A 22,540-nucleotide genomic window follows, 5' to 3' on the forward strand; every position below is an offset into this window, starting at 1 on the left:
GCGCGATGGGTCCCAAGACTGTTGATTCCCGAACAAAAGGACATTCGCGTGCAGGTCTGCATGCACTTAAAGTTGATGTTAGTGGAAGATCCGTAATTTCTTTCAAATGTAATCATTGCTGATGAAACTTGGCTACATCGTTTTCATCCTGAGAACAAACAGCAAAGCTCAGTGTGGAAACCTCCTTCATACCAACCCCCAAAAAAGCAAAAGTGGTTGCTTTTGCTGGGAAAGTTATGGTCACCTCATTCTTTGATATTCATGGAATGGTTTATCAGCATGTTGTACCAGCACACACATCAGTAACTGGACAATACTACAAGGATGTCCTGAAAACATTGCAAGTCCATATCCGGCGCAAAGGACCACATTTCCGTGAAGTAGGCTATATGCTGCAAAACGATAATGCACGGCCGTATATTGCCAATGTTGTTGCTGAATAGCGTGCAAAAATTAACTTGAAGTGCATCCCTCACCCTCTCTATAGTCCGCATTTAGCCCCATGTGACTTTTTTCTATTCCCTACCATGAAGAAACACCTTCGTGGGAGGCACTGTCGATCATCAGAACCAGGCGGAAGCGATTTTGAAGGACCTCTCAAAAAATGGTTTCCAACATGTATTTGAAGTCTGGCAGAAACGCTGGGACAAGTGCATCACATTCATGAGAGACTACTTTGAGAGGGACCATCAAAATTATGAGGATGACTTAAAGAATGTTGTAAAAAAATTATGATCATTCTTTATTGAGCAGCCCTCGTACATGTTTATTATATCTCTATGCTTGTGAACCTGACTTTTTTCAGATCCTTGTGATTAATCACAATAAGGGTTCACAGAATTTTTAATAAATAAATAAAGTCTTAGTGCCCAGTTAACACTTCCCCTTTCACACAGTCTTGGCAATAAATTTTAGTACGACGACTGTGGGTGAAATCATACTCCAAATATCCATTGTCATAACACAGCATAAAATGTTTCTTCCTTGGCCTGCTGCTTACAACACTTGTTACCCCAGCTGGACATTGATATTCAGTTGCTGACTCACATGAAGTTGGCATCTCTGGCAAGTTGTAGAGTGCAAAGCATACCAGTACTCTTCTTTTACAATATTCTAGATCTAAACTGAATATGGTAATCCTCAGTTACTTTTTGTTCAAATGTCTGAGCCCTCTTCTTTGTACTAGTGAGAAACATGTATACTTTTTCCCTACGGAATGTCTAATTTTAGTCTTTATAACTTATTGCAGCTTAACCACCTGAAAAGACTTAAAAGCTGGAACTGCAATTGCGTAAATTGCAATAATTAATACAGTCGATCATGACTATGATGTTATTTAAAAGATTCAGTGAGACTGTAATCGCAAAACAAATAAAACTGCCTTAAATAAACCATGTCTTCAGCTGTTGAAGTTACATCAAAAATAAAGCTTTGATTTTTTTTATAAATGCTGTACAAAATCCTTTGAAACAACAGAATAATGCTATAGTTCATTTTTTCCAGTCATCTGATAAGTACACATGTTACTGTGGTCTGGAATGTTAGCCCTTAACGGTAGGCTGGTTCATCCATTTACATTACAAAATATTTCATCTGTATCACCATACGACGTATTTTGGTAAAACAAGGTCAGAAATAACCCATTATGACTTGAGTGAATTTATTCTATTCTTTACACGTTTGAAGTAAACAGAGTTCCGATTTATTTCTCATAACTCACTGGGATTGTTTTAGATTAAAGTCCAATAGATCCATAATGAGGAGATCATCCAGAATTTAGAACATGGCAGAAAAATAAGAATACGTGTTAAATATTTACAAACTCAAACAAACATGCTAATTTACACAAAATAAAAAAATGGTATACTGTAAACAAAACAGGATAAAAATCGGACCATTTGACAATGGGAGCAGAAAAAACTGGACAGGCCGTGACGTCAGACAGAGAAAGCAGGTTGTTGATTCAGGAAACGCGAGATAACACTCTCTCTCTATTCACCTAAGCACCATGTGCTAAGCGTTCAAATCTCGGTGATAGCAAGTGCATACCAACAAATATGTGGCACAGAGGCTACAAGACTTTTAATAAAGCGCTTACAAAGGTTCGCTATCCACCATTCAGACTTGACTAATGGCAGATAACTAAGAATGAAAGACCAATTTTACCTACAAGCTCTTCTCCTCAAATCGCTTATCTTTGTCTCTGAAACTTGAAATCATAACTTCACGCGTTTTTGAACGAAGATTAAAGCCAAAAAAATTGCCTTCTAAGAGCGTATTGTCCCATGTGTTCGAGGAGAGTGCTATTACGTGTGTTTATTGTGACGTTATGGTTGGAAGTGAGGAGTGGCAATCGGTAGGTGTAGAGTTCAAATCTACATTCTTCAATTTTTTTGTCATTTAAACTAACGATTTCACTAGAAAGAAAAAGGTGGCGAAAATTTGGAAAATGTTTACCCAAATTATGAAATCGAGGGTGAGAGTAACGAAGTAGCTGGCCTTATTGCATATCGGCTACGTGTAGTTGAAGTCGCGAAAGATAGAGTGTCTTTCGTCAGAGAAAATATCGAACCACAAAAGCAATTTATGGGAAACTATTCTTATGAGACAGAACATCAAACCATTATCATTTCAGCGTAAGTAACAATTAGTATACCTATGCATTTAGAAGCAGTAATAACATATTCCCAATACATTAACAACAGAATACTTCGACCAACAGCGAACGAGTAAGGATGTAACGAGCACATATAGCCATTAAAGCGCTTACGAATGGGCGGTATTATCAGATTAGTAACATAACGTTGGTGGATGATCTACCTGTCAGAAAATAACAACTGTAATACACGAAGCTCTTTACTGAGTTACAGAAATAAATTACGCCCGAAATTCAAAGCTTTACGGAAGTGTTTGAACTGAGACATTTGCATCTCGTGTAATCAGATTAGGGCAGTTAACAGGCTTTTTATTTCGGTGTAGTTCGTTAAATACAAACCAACCACGACGGTAAAAGGATAAAAACAGTAAGACTTGTGGTTCACTATATCTTCCTATCGCTGTTTTTTTTTTTTTTAAGAAAAATGTTGCATCAGAGTGCACTAAAATATACCTACAAATCTCATCTGTCCCATGTTCCGATTTTATTTTTCACTTTCCATTCCCATTACTAAAATGCTTGCATGGGATCCAGTATAATGTTGACACTCTGAAAATCAGTTCCACAAACCGTTCTATGATAAAAAAAGTCCGGTTTCTTCATGGGGATGTATAATATTATTCACGTTTTCGTTATAGATGGTTTATGTCCTACACGTGAATTCTCGAACACTGCATATTCTGTGGACGCATCTGCAATTAGTTACATACAAATTACAAGCAGACTAACTGCCCCTAAAAGAAAAAATGAGACGGGGAAGACGAGGAAGAACACGGCGAGATGACATGCGTTTATTTTTATTTATTTATTTTTTTTTTTTTTTTTTTTTTTTTTGGGTCCGTCATGGCAACAATAGCGTGGGACATACAGCAGTGGTAAAGTCGGGAGAGGCCTTTGAACAATAGCGAAACATTAACTGCTATTAATAAACATAACGAATAACGACAAATAGATAAAATAATACAGTAGTGCAGTAGTGGAAGTCATTACTTATACCACGGTTTCGACTAGAACTGTTGACCTCCTGTTACATGCAGTATAGTATGCTCGTGGGGCTAATTGAGGACAGATGATTGTAAATGAGGTGTTGTCACAGGGATTTATGGCTTACGTCCGACTTAACCTACAGATCTGATTTTGATTTATCTCTCCTGTCATACTGATGATGTCGAAGGTGCTTACAGCAACTTTCTACCACCTCACGGCCTGTCCTCCAATGTGAGCCAACCTGTAAATGCTCGGGATTAAGTAATCACATGCAGTAGGCGGAACAAGTGACTTGCCATAGACACATGTCACGTATCTGTCGCATTTGTGAGTTTTTAGGTATCCTGCAACCACATGACAGTGGTTAAGTAGCAGTAACATTTATTGTCAAAGCTATGTAAATTCACATCAAGGATGACTATGGAAATGGAAATTGCCTGTGTATTGGGAACTGCGGGTTAAATATCACTCCATGTGATGGCTGGAACCTCAGAATGTAAAGAGCCTACTCGTAGAAGACTTGAGCTCTGGACCCAATAAGTGCATAGTACTCAGCATAAAGTAACAACAACCTGACGTACATTACACACACTGATGTGACGGTCATGGGATACCTCCTACAATCGTGTCAGACCTCCTTTTTCCCGGCGTAGTGCAGCAACTCAGCATGTCATGCACCCATCAAGTCGTTGGAAATCCCATGCAGAAATATTAAGCCATGCCGCCTCTACAGCCGACCATAATTGCAAGAGAGTTGCCAGTGCAGGATTTTGTGTATGACCTGACTTCTCGACTATGTCCCATAAACGTTCTATGGGATTGATGTTGGGCGATCTGGATGGGCAATTCATTCGTTCGAACTGTCCAGGACATTCTTCAAACCACTCACGGACGATTGTGGCCCTGTGATATGGCATATTGTCATTCATAAAAATTCCATCGTTGCTTGGAACGTAAAGACCATGAATGGTTGGAAATGGTCTCCAAGTCGCTGAACATAACCATTTCTAGTCAATGATCTGTTCAGTTGGACCAGAGGACCCAGTCCATGCCATGCAAACACAGCCCACACCATTATGGAGCCATTAGCGGCTTGCCCAGTGACTTGTTGAAAACTTGAGTTCATAGCTTTCTGGGATCTGCGCCGCACTAGAACGCTACCATCAGCTCAACCAACTGAAATCGGGATCCATCTGACCAGGCCACTGTTTTACAGTTGTCTAGGGTCCAACCGATATGGTCGCGAGCCCAGGAGAGGCGCTGCAGGCAGTGTTCATGTTGCTAGCAAAGACACTTGGGTCAGTCGTCTATTGCCATAGCGGATTAATGCAAAATTTTGCAGCACTGTCCTGACGGATACGTTTGACGAACGTCCCCCATTGATTTCTGCGGCTATTTGACGCAGTGGTGCTTGTTTGTCATCACTGACAAGACTGCGCAAACGCCGCTGCTCTTGGTCGTTAAATGAAGGCTGTCGACCACTGTGTTGTCCTTGGTGGGAGGCAATATGCCGCTGCTCTTGGTCGCTAAATGAAGGGTGTCGGCCACTGCGTTGTCCTTGGTGGGAGGCAATGACTGAAATTTGGTATTCTCGGCACACTCTTGACACTGTGAACGTCGGAATATTTTCCCTAACAATTTCCGAAATGGAATGCCCCATCTACATCTACATCCATACTCCGCAAGCCACCTGACGGTGTGTGGCAGAGGGTACCTTGCGTACCCCTATCGGTTCTCCCTTCTATTCCAGTCTCATAATGTTCGTGGAAAGAAAGATTGTCGGTATGCCTCTGTGTGGACTCTAATCTCTCTGATTTTATTCTCATGGTCTCTTCGCGAGATATATGTAGGAGGGAGCAATATACTGCTTGACTTCTCGGTGAAGGTATGTTCTCGAAACTTCAACAAAAGCCCGTACCGAGCTACTGAGCGTCTGTCTTCCAGGGTCTTCCACTGGAGTTTATCTATCATCTCCGTAACGCTTTTGCGATTACCAAATGATCCTTAACAAAGCGCGCTGCTCTCCGTTGTATCATCTCTATCTCTTCTATCAGCCCTATCTGGTACGGATCCCACACCGATGAGCAGTATTCAAGCAGTGGGCAAACAAGTCTACTGTAACCTACTTCCTTTGTTTTCGGATTGCATTTCCTTAGGATTCTTCCAATGAATCTCAGTCTGGCATCTGCTTTACCGACGATTAATTTTATGTGGTCATTCCATTTTAAATCACTCCTAATGCCTACTCCAGATAATTTATGGAATTAACTGCTTCCAGTTGCTGACCTGCTATATTGTAGCTAAATGATAAAGGATCTTCGTTTCTATGTATTCGCAGCACATTACACTTGTCTACATTGAGATTCAATTGTCAATCCCTGCACCATGCGTCAATTCGTTGCAGATCCTCGTGCATTTCAGTACAATTTTCCATTGTTACAACCTCTCGATATACTACAGCATCATCCGCAAAAAGCCTCAATGAACTTCCGATGTTATCCACAAGGTCATTTATATTTATTGTGAATAGCAACGGTCCTACGACACTCCCCTGCGGCACACCTGAAATCACTCTTACTTCGGAAGACTTCTCTCCATTGAGAATGACGTGCTGCGTTCTGTTATCTAGTAACTCTTCAATCCAATCACACAATTGGTCTGATAGTCCATATGCTCTTACTTTGTTCATTAAACGACTGTGGGGAACTGTATCAAACGCCTTGCGGAAGTCAAGAAACACGGCATCTACCTGGGAACCCGTGTCTATGGTTCTCTGAGTCTCGTGGACGAATAGCGCGAGCTGGGTTTCACATGATCGTCTTTTTCGAAACCCATGCTGATTCCTGCAGAGTAGATTTCTAGTCTCCAGAAAAGTCATTATACTCGAACATAACACGTGTTCCAAAATTCTACAACTGATCGACGTTAGAGATGTAAGTCTATAATCCTGCACATATGTTCGACGTCCCTTCTTGAAAACGGGGATGACCTGTGCCCTTTTCCAATCTTTTGGAACGCTACGCTCTTCTAGAGACCTACGGTACACCTCTGCAAGAAGGGGGGGGGGGGGGGGCGCAAGTTCCTTCGCGTACTCTGTGTAAAATCAAACTACTGTCCCATCAGGTCCAGCTGCCTTTCCTCTTTTGAGCGACTTTAATTGTTTTTCTACCCCTCTGTCATCTATTTCGATAGTTACCACTTTGTCATCTGTGCGGCAATCTAGAGAAGGAACTACAGTGCAGTCTTCCGTCTAGCTCCAACCACCACTCCTTATTCAAAGTCTGTTAACTTCCGTAATGCGGCCATAATTACGTCGGACAGGTTTTCACATGAATCAGCTAAGAAAAAATGACAGCTCCGCAAATGCACTGCCCTTTTATACCTTGTGTACGCTATACTACCGCCGTCTGTATATGTACAAATCGCTATCCCACGACTTTTGTCCGTCGGTGTATATGTCTACTGTAGCATTTTCCAATACACATGATTCTTTTCTGTTTACGAATTTGATGGTGGACATATACATTTTACAGTAGTTCATATTCTCAAAATCAATATTCGACAGTTATGCTAAACAGCTATTCAATGTGTTTTTTCGGCATCGTAATTACTCAGTAATCTACATCTACATCCATACTCCGCAAGCCACCTGACGGTGTGTGCCGGAGGGTACCTTGAGTACCTCTATCGGTTCTCCCTTCTATTCCAGTCTCGTATTGTTCGTGGAAAGAAAGATTGTCGGTATGCCTCTGTGTGGGCTCTAATCTCTCCGATTTTATCCTCATGGTCTCTTAGCGAGATATACGTAGGAGGGAGCAATAAACTGCTTGACTCTTCGGTGAAGGTATGTTCTCGAAACTTCAACAGAAGCCCGTACCGAGCTACTGAGCGTCTCTCCTGCAGAGTCTTCCACTGGAGTTTATCTGTCAACTCCGTAACGCTTTCGCGATTACTAAATGATCCTGTAACGAACCGCGCTGCTCTCCGTTGGATCTTCTCTATCACTTCTATCAACCCTATCTGGTACGGATCCCACACTGCTGAGCAGTATTCAAGCAGTGGGCGAACAAGCGTACTGTAACCTACTTCCTTTGTTTTCGAATTGCATTTCCTTAGGATTCTTCCAATGAATCTCAGTCTGGCATCTGCTTTACCGATGATCAACTTTATATGATCATTCCATTTTAAATCACTCCTAATGCCTACTCCCAGATAATTTATGGCATTAACTGCTTCCAGTTGCTGACCTGCTATATTGTAGCTAAATGATAAGGGATCTTTCTTTCTATGTATTCGCAGCACATTACACTTGTCTACATTGAGATTCAATTGCCATTCCCTGCACCATGCGTCAATTCGCTGCAGATCCTCGTGCATTTCAGTATAATTTTCCATTGTTACAACCTCTCGATATACCACAGCATCATCCGCAAAAAGCCTCAGTGAACTTCCGATGTCATCCACAAGGTCATTTATATATATTGTGAATAGCAACGGTCCAACGACACTCCCCTGTGCACACTTGAAATCACTCTTACTTCGGAAGACTTCTCTCCATTGAGAATGACATGCTGCGTTCTGTTATCTAGTAACTCTTCAATCCAATCACACAATTGGTCTGATAGTCCATATGTTCTCACTTTGTTCATTAAACGACTGTGGGGAACTGTATCAAACGCCTTGCGGAATCGCATCAGGTCCAGCGGCCATTCCTCTTTTGAGCGATTTTAATTGTTTTTCTACCCCTCCGTCATCTATTTCGATATCCACCATTTTGTCATCTGTGCGACAATGCCGGCCTGTGTGGCCGTGCGATTCTAGGCGCTTCAGTCTGGAACCGCGTGACCGCTACGATCGAGGGTTCGAATCCTGCCTCGGGCATGGATGTGTATGATGACCTTAGGTTAGTTTGGTTTAATTAGTTCTAAGTTCTAGGCGACTGATGACCTCAGAAGTTAAGTCGCATTGTCCTCAGAGCCATTTGAACCATTTGTGCGACAATCTAGAGAAGGAACTACAGTGCAGTCTTCCGTCTAGTTCCAACCACCATTCCGTATTCAAAGTCTGTTAATTTCCGTAATGCGGCCATAATTACGTCGGACAGGTTTTCACATGAATCAGCTAAGAAAAAAATGACAGCTCCGCAAATGCACTGCCCTTTATACCTTGTGTACGCTGTACTACCGCCACCTGTATATGTACAAATCGCTATCCCACGACTTTTGTCCGTCGGTGTATATGTCTACTGTAACATTTTCCAATACACATGATTCTTTTCTCTTCTGTTTACGAATTTGATGGTGGACATATACATTTTGCAGTAGTTCATATTCTCGAAATCAATATTCAACAGTTATGCTAAAGAGCTATTCAATATGTTTTTTCGTCATCGTAATTACTCAGTAAGTACACAGAAGCCTGCCACAATCAAAGTCTAGAAGTATAAAGTATTGCCGATGAAAAGTAAAGACAAATATTACACAGTCGAATTACTGGTCACGGTGCTGGAGGCCACGTCTCTTCAGTGTAGAGGCCACGAACGATGTAGGCATCTCCTGGACGCGAAGTTCCACTTGGACGGCGTCGTCCCAATAGCAGCGACTCCAGAGTTGATATCCTGATTGTGGGAACGCAGTCGCAATCGTAGCCTGGCCCAGCAAACTCACTCGGCGGGAACTCGTCCAGCGTAGCCTGGGTGCTGGCCTAAATACTGCCAAGACACCCCGATCCTGCAGATACTACTTTCGGTCAGTGGCGCGATGGTGAGAGAAGGTCCGTGTAGCCAGTGATCTCTGGCGGCACCTGGGTTGTTTGGTTGCCGGGCGGAGCGCTGCCATCCCTTGTCTGTTGTCCGAACAGCTGTCCCCTGCGAAGTCCTTGCCTTGATAATCCGTCTGTGTTGCCGCTGGCTGAGTACGTGCATGGCCACAGCACACCAAAAAGCAGCGTGACTTGCACCAAATTCGAACCGCCGACCTTCGTCTTACCGCCTTAGTTCCATCTGGAGCTGGAGGACGCCCAGAACGACTTTTTATCTTTATTTAGACATGTGTGTTTTTCAAGAACCGTCCTCTGACACACGTCTGCTATAGCTGCTAACTACTACTATTTATCTACTTCACAATAGAACTACCAGTTATTTGTTCAAATTCAAATAAGTTTCTTAAGAACGGGTTTAATTTTTTTTTATTCACTGTCGCAAACTAACAGGCAGAGATGAGCACAAACTCAAGACAAAATCGTCCACGTCATAGGTGAGATTCGAATCCACGACCTCCAACAAAGCGTCTTAGTGTCTTGGCGTACATGGCCTTCATAGTCTGGAGCCACATAGGTATGGGCAGACTTAAAGTGGCAAGAAGTTTCGAATACGAATTTCTTCAATCCTTCTCCACTGCCACACTTTCTGATGGCATTAGCTGTTAACTTCATCCATAGGCGTCATAATAAGAGCGGCAAGCAGAAATCACATTGTGGGCACTCAGTTGCAATGACTCACTGGAAAAATCCAGTTGTCACGCTGACTGAAGAAGGCAAATTTTCAGTCAGAGATGCTGGCAGGAGGTTCTGCGGGCCACCTACCACTGTAAATGGATAGGGGAAGAATTGTGTTGAAATAAGCGGTAACAACAGAGTTCCTGGCTCAGACATGAATAAACCGAGCACACGCCGAGAGAACACAAAGACTGTGCGGTAGGAGTCGACAGCTTTCCTTCCTAAATGTGAAGCAGTTGTGGCGAGAGACTAGCTTCCGCTGTCCCAGTGACACAGTTTGCCGAATGATGAGGGAAGATGGACTCCACGTACGAAGATCCGCTGTGAAATGGGAAAATATTGATTATAATGTCATATACCGGCTGGCATTCTCGGAGCTCCATCAGAACGTAGTTTTCTTTCCTAAATGTGAAGCAATTGTGGCGAGAGACTAGCTTCCGCTGTCCCAGTGACACAGTTTGCCGAATGATGAGGGAAGATAGACTCCACGTACGAAGATCCGCTGTGAAATGGGAAAATATTGATGATAATGTCATATACCGGCTGGCATTCTCGGAGCTCCATCAGAACGTAGCGTGGGAAAATGTAATTTTCTCAGATGAGAAGGTGTTTTTCTCGAGCAACGATGGTCCAAGAGAACTTTACGGACCACGAAAGAAAGATATCTTGGAGAATACGCGCGACAGCAAGAAGAAGCGGGCGGCTATCGGTGTCCTGCTGGGGATGGATAGCTGCGAGAGCGGCATGGGTACACAAAACTGGGAGAATTCCTGATAGCAGGCAATACGCTCACATAATGAAGAATGTGATGTTGCCTTGAGCGCGAATGTTATACAGCGAAGGAGAGTTCACTTTACAGGAGTATCATTCACCTGCATAAGTCCACACTAGTTCAGCAGCAGCTATCCAGTTTATTCATGAGCGTCATGAACTGGCTGCCACGCGCTGCTGATGTGAATCCAACGGAGGACATGTGAGCTGCACAAACTCTGTCAGATAACTAGCCACAAAACCGATTGGCTACATTTTTCGCCCTGTAGGACTGCATACTTGACTCTAGGAGAAAGTTGCCTCTACTGGCAATTACGTCTGACACTTCCTACATTCCACGGCAAGACGAATGAGTGAAGTTAAAAATATTGAGGGATTCTGGACAAGATATGAGAGCACGGAGAGCATTGTATTTCCTTTTGTTATATCCTAGGCAGTAATGCCACCCGAGCCCGCTGCCAAAAGGTTGGCAGCATCAAAGTCCGGACGCCGTCCGCATAAGCAGCGCCAGCGAGACAGCAAATCGCCGCAAGTCTGCGCGCGCGCCACCGCTGGCTGCTGGCTTCTTAAGCGCTGGAGTCGCGAGCGCTAGGACAGTTCTGTATTCGCCGCTCAGTTGTATACTCGCCACCAAATTGTGTACTTGCTAGTCAGTTGTGTGTTCATCGCGGCAGAGTTGTTGTTTGTCGTCAGCCGACGCTGACCTAGCTGCTCCGACTCGAACTAGACAGATTTCTGTAGACACCAAGTTCACTATTGTGTTACTGTATCTTCATTAATAAAAGATAAGTACCGACTTTTATTTAATATGAGTGTTTGGGCTTTCATCTTTCTGTTCACTGTTCCAGCGGACCGGTCGGCCCGCTATTAAAAGTGTGGCGGTGACTTCGTAAGCCATTTCTACAGCCAAGTGTTTGTCGCTACGAACACCGCCACAAAACCTATACTTTTACTTTTCCTCAGTTTTTATGTCAATGACAGCCGGTGCAAAATCTATTGACAAAGCAAAAATTTCGAACCCGAGGTAATAAAATACAAGTTTTCCTTACATGAAAAGTAATAAATTAAAAGGGACTTTTTCAGACTGTTTTCTGTTATTTCATATTTATCTCCCTCTTCTCCTCTATTGCTATGTCCTGCATCCTCCCAAGATTTTGTAAAATATTTCTACTAATATTTATTGCTGTTGTGTCTGAAGAATGGTTTGGTGCAGCTCTCCAAGCTACTCTACCCTGTGCAAGCCTCTTCATCTCCGCATAGCTATTGAAACATACATCCTTCTGGATCTGCTTACTGTATTCATCCCTTGGTCTCTCTCTACGATTTTTACCCCCACACTGTCCACATACACACACGTCTCTCCAATACTAAGTTAGTGGTTGCTTGAAGTCTCAAAATGTATATTATCTTTTAGGCAAGTTGTGCCAAAAATTTCTTGCCTCCTCAGTTCTGTTCTTTACCTCCTCATTAGTTACACGATCTACCCATCCAATCTTCAGCAGTCTCCTATAGCACCACATTTAAAATGTCTTTATTATCTTCTTGTCCAAACTGTTTATCATCGATGTTTAACTCCCATAGATGGCTACATTCCAGGCAAATACCTTCAGAAAAGACCTCCTATCCTTTAAATCTACATTCGGTGTTCAAAATTTCTTTTCTTCACCTTGCCATTGCAAGTCTACGTTTTATATCCTCTCTACCTCAGCCATCAACACTTATTTTGCCTCCCAAATATCAGAAGTCATCTCCTATTTTAGGTGCCTCGTTTCCTATTCTAATTGCCTCAACATTACCTTATTTAATTCGGTTATATTCCATTGCCCTTATTTTGATTTTGTTGATGTTTATCTTATATCCTCTTTTGGAGACACTGTCCATTCCGTTCAACTGTTAATGTCATCAACGAACCTCAGATTTTTTATTTTTTCTCCCTACACTTTGATTCCTACTCCAAATTTCTCTTTGGTTTCCTTTTCTGCTTGCTCAAGGCACCGACTGAATAATATCGGGGATAGGCTACAACCCTGTCTCACTCCCTCCTTGACCCCTGTCTCCCTCTCATGACCTGCTGTCTGGTTTCTGTGCAAGTTATAAATAGCCTTTCGATCCCTGTATTTTATCCCTGCTACCTTCAGAATCTCAAAAGAGTATTTCAGTCAACATTGTCAAAATCTTTCCCTAAGTCTACAAATGCTATAAACGTATGTTTTCCTTTCCCTAATCTATCGTCTAAGATAAGTTTCATGGTCAGTATTGCCTCGCATGTTCCTACACTTCCCCGGAATCTGAACTGATCCACCACGGAGTCGTCTACTACCAGTTTTTCTATTCTTCTGTAGAGAATTCGTTTCAGTATTTTGCAACCATGGCATCTTAAACTGATAATTAGGTAATATTCACATCTTTCAGCACCTGTTTTATTTGGAACTGGATGCATTACATTCTTCTTGAAATCTGAGGGTATTTCGCCTGTCTCATACATCTTGCATACCAGATCGAATAGTTTTGTCATGATGGGCTCTCCCAAGGCTATAAGTAGTTCTGACGGAATTTCATCTACTCAAGGGACCCTGTTTCGACATAGGTCCATCAGGTCTCTGTAAAATTCTTCTCGTACTATCATATCTCCCATCTCATCTTCATCTACGTCCTCTTACCTTTCTATAGTACTGCCTTCAACTACATGTCCTTCGTATAGACCCTCTATACTTAATTTCCATCTTTCAGTTTACCTTTCTTTGCTTAGTACACGTTTGCCATCTGTGCTCTTGATATACATACAGCTGCTTCTCTTTACTGCAAAGGTCTCTTCAGTTTTCCTGTAGGCGGTATCTGTCTTTCCCCCTAGTGAAAAATGCTTTTAAATCCTTACAGTTGTCCAATAGTGATCCCCTGCTTAGCCGTTTTTCACTGCCTGGCACTCTCATTTTTTAGACGTTTGTAATACTTTTTGCCAGCCTCATTAGATGTATTTCTATATTTTCTCCTTCCAGCAGTTAAATTCAATACCTCCCGTGATACCCAAGAATTTCTACCAGTCTTTGTCTTTTTACCTATTTGATCCTCTGCTGCCTTCACTATTTCATTTCACAAAGCGACTTATTCGTCTTCTCCTGTATTCCTTTCCCCTGTTCTAGTCAATCGGTATTTAATGCTCCCTCTGGAACTATCAATATAATTTCATTCTTTCAACTTATCCAGGTCCAATTTCCTTAATTTTCTAGCTTTTTCAATTTCTTCAGTTTCAGTCTACAGTTAATAACCAATAAATTGTGGTCAGAGTCCACATCTGCCCCTGGAAATGTCTTACAGTTAAAATCTGGTTCCGAAATCTTTATCTTACCATTATATAAACAATATGAAATTTTCCGCTGTTTCCATGTCTCTTCCACGTATGAAACCTTAACTCAAATGTTAGAGATCATTAAATTACGCTCTCAGCAAAATTCTACTAGGCAGCTTCCTCTTTCATTCCTTTCCCCCAGTCCATATCACCAATTATTTTTCCTTCTCTTCCTTTTCCTGCCATCGAATTTCAGTCCCCCATCACAATTAAATTGTCGTACCCCTTAACTACCTGAATAACTTATTTTGTCTCCTTATACATTTCTTCAACCTCTTCATTATTTGCACAGCTAGTTGGCGTATTAAGTTATACTACTCTGTGGTGAGTGTGTACTTAGTGTCTATCTTGTCTACGATAAAGTGTTCACTATGCTGTTCATAGTACATAACCTCCATTCCTATTTCCTTATTCATTACCCCTTCTTCGTTTTGTATTTGTAACCCCATATTCACTTGACCAGAAATCCTGTTCCTCCTGCCACCGAGCGTCACTAATTCCAACAATATCCACCTATCCATTTCCATTTTTAAATTTTCTAACCTGCATGCCCGAGTAAGGGATCTAACATTCCAAAATCTGACACATAGAATGCGAGTTTTGTTTCTCCTGATGACGACATCCTCCTGAGTAGACCCACCCAGAGATACGAATGTGGGACTATTTTACCACCGGAATATTTTGCCCAAGAGGTTGGCGTCATCATTTAACCATACAGCAGAGCTGCAGGCCCTTGGTAAAAATTGCGGCTATCGTTTCCCCTTGCTTTCAGCTGTTCGCAGTACCAGCGTACCAAGATCATTTTGGTTGATATTATGAAGCCAGATCACATAATCACCCACACTGTTGACCCTGCTACTACTGAAAAGGCTGCTACCCCTCTTCCCTTTTCTAACTCCTCTAAGATGAAAGGAACTGTGACATATTTTCCAATAAGATCCACTTTTCTTGCTTTTCAGTCACTGACTTTGCACTACTACTCTCTCCCCTATCCAACGCTCCCTCCGTCCCTCCCCCCCCTCCCTCCCTCACGAACTCTCTCTCTCTCTCTCTCTCTCTCTCTCTCTCCCTCTCTCTCTGGTCAGTTTTGTAGGTCTATGTAGAGATGAGGAAAATGGAGACGTAGAAGAAGCTATGTTGTTAACCCTTTCAGACCCGAATTTCTTCTGGAGGAAGGAAAATTTTGTTTAAATACTGTAATGGGCTTGGATGATTTTTAATGATTTTAGAAGCAACATTTATAAAAAGATATGTTACCATTTTCGAAAAAAATTTTGTACACATTTGCGTACACTGGGTCTCAATCAACACTGAAATCATAGCAGACAAAACTAATTTATTTAAACATTACACATAAATTTGAAATCATTTTCACGCAAAATACATGCAAAATTCACCATAGTTTTAATTAAAAATGAAATGAGTCAGGAATTATGTCCAATATGTGGTGTTAATTGACATGATATGAACGGAAACAGTTTTTTTCCTTTGACCGACAAAGATGTACGTTACATTTTTCACATTTTATTCGTGAACGTCCCTTGCATCCCGGAAATTTGCACCTGGTAGGCAGTGCACCACTTTCATGAAGAGGCAAGTGTTGTTCCATCATACTGAACCTCTTCAGGAGGCCTAGTTTCTCCTCGTCGTCTTTGAACAGATGTATCTGGAGGTGTGGCAGATGGTCGGCCTCGTTTTCTATTCGAGGGATCCATCCCACTTAACACTAGAACATCAGCCAGCTTCATACAGAAGTGTAGGAGATCCATTATTTTCTTCGTTGGCAGACCAATTGCACTGGCATTTTTCCTGTATTCGAGCCACCTCTGTTCCACAGCAAAATCTACAGCATGGAAAATAGCTTTGAGTGTCCATTTCTTTGACTTTATAAAAATTCTGTAGTATGACGTCAATTGATCAAAAAGATCAACTCCGCTCATGCCATGGTTGTAGCATTTTACAATCTCTGGCTGATCGATAGTAACATACTTACTTTCTTTTTTGTCCCAGCGTTCAACTTTGTCAATTTCTCCTTTTCCAATAAAACTAGAGCCTAGAACAACTGTTTTATTGTCAACCCATTTTACTAGTGTTATGTCATCTGCGCTACAAATTTCTTCTGTAAATCCTCTTTCCTTTTTCATTGCCTCCTTATCTGGTATTAGAGGAGGATTTGCAAAACGATTAGCTCTGACAGTTCCAGTAGCACAAATTTTTTCTTGTTTCAACGCTTGGAAAAGCTTGTATGAAGAAAAGAAATTGTCAAAATATATCTTATGCCCCATTTGGTTTTTTATTCTCTGGGCTAATTGTAAAACTACTGTTGAACCTTGGCCAAATTCCTTCAACAAAGATATCTGAAATTCAGTCGATGCTCCCTGATAAAGAATAAAATCATAGGCTTCTCCACTCTCACCACATAACATGTACATTTTGATACCCCACGGAGAAGGCTTTCCCTTCACATACTTTTTTACTGACAGCTTCCCTGTGAGTGGGATCATTGTCTCACCAACAGCGAGCTCTTCCTCCATAGATAACTCCAGACGTCTGTTACGGATGGCAGTATATATAGGCCGAACTTTATAGAACTTGTATTTATTGTTTGCTGGTATAGCCATGCTGTTAACAAGATGTAAATTTGTTCTGAGTTGGAAGAATCTATTTCTGGGCATACTGTCCAATAATAATTCCATTTTCAATGTTGTGTCCCAATACATTCGGACTCTAGGAAATTTTAGAGTTCCCATAAGTATATGAAGCCCAAACAAGATTTGGAGTTCCGCTGGTGTAGTTTGTTTGAAATTGCTAATTGTTCCACTCTGCAAGGCATATAGGTTTGTCATATCAACCATACTACTGAACAGATCATTAGTAATGTACTTGCTGAAATAAGTTGAAGGAGAAAGTATCTCCTGTTCTTCAACACGTTATTCCCATTCGTAATATGAATCCAGTATAGAGAGAGGACGATGACGCCACTTGATGTCCTTTTTTTCTGACAAAAAGTATTTTACATCACTGAGCTCGTTGTTGGTAAGTGGATCACTATCTTGAATATCACTATTGTTGTTATCATTGTCACTGCATTCATTATTTGCAGTTGATTCATCATTGGTTTCTCCCCTGTTTATTTTGTCAGCCCCACTCTCGTTTCCTTCTCTCCTGAAGTACAGTAGGATTCTACTTCAGGAACTGACTCTTCATCTGATGATAAATCGAAATCTGACACCTCTCCATTCAGCAGCATCTCTAGAATGGCATCTGCATCTCGCTCAATGTTGAAATACTGTTTCTTCGACATGATGGACAGAACTGAAATATTCACAAATAATAATATCAGTAGCGGTATTTCCCTAAAATAATTATTTACAGTAGACCTAACGACATTGTCATCAACGGGAGCTTCAATGCTATGTCTATTTTCCTAATTGTTACTCATAACAATACCTAGTAATACCACATACTTCATATGTTTTGAATAAATCCCAATCAAAACTCACGCAATCGTCAGGATAAAAAGAAACCGTTCCAACAAGTGCTTCATGTGAAGGAAACACAAGATACTCAGTGTTATGTAAAACATTGTTCTTGAGACCTCATGGCTACAATTGTGCACACAGAAAAACATTGCTCCTTTTTGTTGACTAAAACAAATGATTTTGAAATATTGATTGTTGTAATAAATAAATAAAACATTCTACAATGTTCATGCATAACAACAATACTGGTACTCAACAGTACTGTGGGTTATAGCTTAGCAAAGACCACCAGGTACTTTCAAGGTCACAAACCGCTCTGCACTACTACATTCATCTGTTGATATGTTTATAGCACTGAACAGCAGATGGCAGAAAAAATGGTTCAAATGGCTCTGAGCACTATGGGACTTAACTTCTGAGGTCATCAGTCCCCTAGAACTTAGAACTACTTAAACCTAACTAACCTAGGGACATCATACACATACATGCCCGAGGCAGGATTCGAACCTGTGACCTTAGCGGTCACGCGGTTCCAGACTGAAGCCCCCAGAACCGCACGGCCACACCGGCCGGCAGATGGCAGCACTTGTGCACGGTGAAAAGAATGAACATTCACAAATGTGTACATAAGCTCCCAATTGAGGAAAAATATTTCTATTGCAGTTAAGAAGTCGTGAAAATTAATCTACACAATTATAACCACAGGGTCTGAAAGGGTTAATCGAATGCACCACATCGTGAAAATTCTGTGAGAACTGATGCGTTCATTTCCTGTGCCTGTTGAATCTCTCTTGCTTTGAACATTGGTCTAGTGACTTATACTTTTCTCTGATTTTTATTGAATTGCAATGTTCCAGTTGGGTGTTAAGTGGAGACAGTTAAGTGGAGACTGGTAACAATGTATATTTCCGGTTCACTGGTGGGAATTCGGAAGTTAACGTAATATAATCAGGTTGCCACAGACCTGACGATGGTACATAGGTAGTAACATTTTTACGCTCGACTCGTGGATCAAGACAAGTCTTGGAAGTTATTCAGGTCTGCTGATAAAATTTTCACTTTATGTCTAGTACAGTGACTGCACAAAGTACCACACCAGGACTGCGATGATGTTTGTCGTTACAACCGCGAACATACAAGTAATAAAACGTCTGTGCTGCTTATCAGTGGTTTGGTTCTCACATAGGGACAAATAAACACAGAAAAAAATAACAGACGCAATGGACTTCCTTTGGTGCCTAAATCTTTAATCTGTTCCACTCTCATATAATCTAAAACAGTTGCCTTGGCATTTTTCGACTTCTTAATGACTTTGTCAAGTAATTCCGTGGTGATTCCAACTGTAGGGTTGCTAGTCTCGATATATGTCATTCCCTTATGTTATATTTATGGGCCCAACATTTTTCAGTCAGGCAAGAGCTGATTTTGCAACAGTATGAGGACACAGGCTGATGTTCCCAGGACCTTTAGACTGGTTTGGGACATGTCAAACACAATATGGGTTAAGTATTTTAGCTGTATGTCTGCATCAGAGGATTTATCTGAAACACGGAGCGATATTCACATAACACAACAATGGATTACGTCCAGGAACATAACTTACCTTCCATCCACACGCTGGGATTCAAGGTGGGATGACTGTCTGGAACTACTGTTTATCACTTCCATGACGAAGTCTCAGTATGCTACAGACGAAACTAAGTTGTCTACTTATTTAAAAAATTGTTCCACGCCATTTGTTATTTAATCAAATTATACATATACAAAGAACTAAATTTTATTGGCGAAAGTAAAAAAAACGCTGGTATTAACAAGTGTGTAATTCAGGAATTTCACATGTTTTTCACATACAGGTCTAAAAGGCACAAAATCACTGTAGTGAGAAGTCATAAGATGCATATGTTTTCTTGGGATTTCCTTGCCCATTTTCGATCTGTCAGTTTAAAGAAGTGGATAAAACGGAGATACACTATAGCACTCCTCCAGCCAGCTTGCAACCTACCGCTAATGAACTTTTCACTCAGACGCTGGTTACATTACCACTGAGCTAGCGAACCACTGCTGTGTTTTCTGCTCCGCCATTGTCAAAGTGGTGGCTAATATATATAATTAGCCACGTAAAAGATGAGAGTAGTGATATTTTCGACTTGGAGCAACCTTCCTGGACGCAGAATCACAAATCTGATAGCCTAATGTCACAGCCTGTGTGAAAGTCACTCAGAGTATTTATCGGAAATGAAAGAAGATACGAAGCTAATTTAGCTGGATAATTACTCGTATATGCCACTCCAGGTCTACTTGACAATGACAGATCTGCCAAATATACTATGCAATCTTACCCTTTGTACTAGCCTCAGGAACGCGGCCAATGGTTGCAATGAGCGGGACTGGAAGCGAGGAATGTAGCTCGTGTCTCAAAGATGCACGGCCAATCCGACCCAGTGGCGAAATATCAAATGTATAAGCCATTGGCTTCTGCTATTATTTCAGCACAGATACCAACAATATTCACATACACTGACTGTAAGCTGAAAATCGTAGATCAGTAGCTGTCACAATTATTATTGTTTTACTTTCTTAAGCGTACTGCAATCTGAGCTCATTTGACAGACATGATTCACTTTTTTGGAATGTCTATGGTGTTTGTAGTGTATGCATTACGCATACTTAACCCATTCTTTGATCATTCTAGACAATGGTATTTCTTGAGAACACTGTAATAGACACTAGCCCAAAAACAGAGGAACACAAATGAGAACAGAACAACAGAGCATTGAACTAAAAATGCGAACGTGCACAGAATCATTCTGTAAGCTACAAGCGCACTGCACAGCCTCAAGTCATTCACGCGAACTGTGGATATAAACAATACATTACCGAAATAGCGTGATTCAAATGTGTAAGCAAATGAAAGCAGGAAACGCGAGAAGGATCACAATATGCTGACAGTACAGTCTTCAGTACGTCATTCTAAAGTAAAACCAGCATCCAGTCTATAATAACACTAGCCAACACAATTTTATTTTATTTCTGTAACTGGCATGAAAGTAGTCCAAGTGGGATTCTAGGAAATGTAACTTTAAGAGCATGTTGCACCCAGTCTACTGTAGCTATGCAGAGGATTTGCTATAACACCCTTATAGTTTTCTGCCCTCTTATTTTGTGCAAAGTTTATTGATACTTGAACAAAGGCATCCGAAGCTAACTCTTCATATCCTTTCAAGATGGTGTAGAAATGCTTATCTTTGTACAGTGTGCGTATCTGGGGAGTCACGAAAATCCCCTTTTTTATTTCCGTCTCATTAAGACGTGAAAATTTCTCGCGCAAATAGAGAAATCCTTCCCTAGTTTTATCCATGGCCTTAACGAAGTTTTTCATTAAGCTCAATTTTATATGAAGAGCAGGGAGAACTATGCTCCTGGATTCGACAAGTGCTTTGTGCACAACACTGTGAGATCCTGGTTCAAGCGATTTCCGTGCAGGCCATCTTTATATATATATATATATATATATATATATATATATATATATATATATATATATATATATATATATATATAACGAATTGCTTCGGCAGTGCTATCTAAGAGGTACAGCAAGCAACAGAATTTGGTGCAGCCGTGTTGTAGTCCAAGTAATATGCCTATCACTTTCAGATCCCCGCAAATCTGCCATTTAAACTTGTCATATTTCAGTCACACTAACAACTGTTTCATGCCACCATATGCTTCTTTAATGTAAGGAACATAGCCATTCGGAATCGATGGTAATATGTTGCCATTATGCAGTAGCAAACACTTGAGATCTACTTTGGAGGAGTCAATGAGCAATCTCCATTGATCACGTTTGTAGTCAATGCCTATAGCTGCCATTAATGCCAATAAATCACTGCAAAATACCAAGTCCTTTTCACTTTCGAAAAATGGGAGGAATGGCATATGGTGGTTACGGAACACAGTCACATTTACCGTCTTATCAAGACAATTCCACTACTGTAGCGTCGACACTAACAGTTCAGCGTTACCTTTCAGCAATTTTACATCTCTCACTAGGTGATGAAGTTCACGCTGTGTTATTTTGGACCTTTCGAAGAACTAGGTTTTGAAGGTGGTGGTGCAGCATTAGGTTCACTACCGCTGTTGTCAATTTCACAATCAGGTGGGATAGGAACAGGTAGTCTCCGTGGGGCACTGGTTGCATGGCTGACGGTATGTTAGGGTATGTCAAGGAGGACTTTTTCTTCTTGGAAATACCATGTGTTAATGAAGTTGTCATATGAAAATAACCATCATTCACGTGGTTTGATGATTCTCGCCAGGTTATGGTATACAAAGACCATGAAAATCCTTTACGATTCAGCCACGAATGAAGACGCGAGGCAAGATACACAACACACGTGAGGAGCCCACAGCTCGCCCTGGTCCCCGTGTTCACAGCCAAAGTACAGTCCTAATATATGTTGTTATTGGTCTCCTTTACGATTTCAGTGTAGCCTGTCCACAAATGTAACAAAAATTGTCAAAGCTGTTCACGCATTTGCGAGGCGTATTGAATCACAGGAATTACAATAACAACACGCACTTGCTACATTTCAGTAACACGTTCTTCCAGCACACGAACTGAATACAGTCTGCAACAGACTGAAACTACGCTTAAATGAAACATAGTACGATCTTCCCTTCCTCTTACCTTTCCCCTTGTTGGTACGAGCCCGTGCTAAAAATAGCGACAAAACTCACACAGCTATTGTTGCCTGAAACTTCATCACTCTGTTCTTGGGCTATATGGGAAGAGACTGACTA

At 41.2% G+C, this 22,540-nt stretch overlaps 1 protein-coding gene across 1 annotated transcript; it reads right to left on the bottom strand.

The window, feature by feature from the left end:
* Positions 1-15,838: 15,838 nt before the first annotated feature.
* On the bottom strand, positions 15,839-16,876 carry LOC124722359 (piggyBac transposable element-derived protein 3-like). Its single transcript, XM_047247534.1, has one exon. It carries the CDS (start codon positions 16,874-16,876, stop codon positions 15,839-15,841), a length of 1,038 nt encoding a protein of 345 aa, XP_047103490.1.
* Positions 16,877-22,540: the final 5,664 nt, after the last annotated feature.

This window comes from Schistocerca piceifrons, chromosome X (assembly GCF_021461385.2).
Source record: "Schistocerca piceifrons isolate TAMUIC-IGC-003096 chromosome X, iqSchPice1.1, whole genome shotgun sequence".
In the NCBI taxonomy this organism is placed as follows: Eukaryota; Metazoa; Arthropoda; class Insecta; order Orthoptera; family Acrididae; genus Schistocerca; species Schistocerca piceifrons.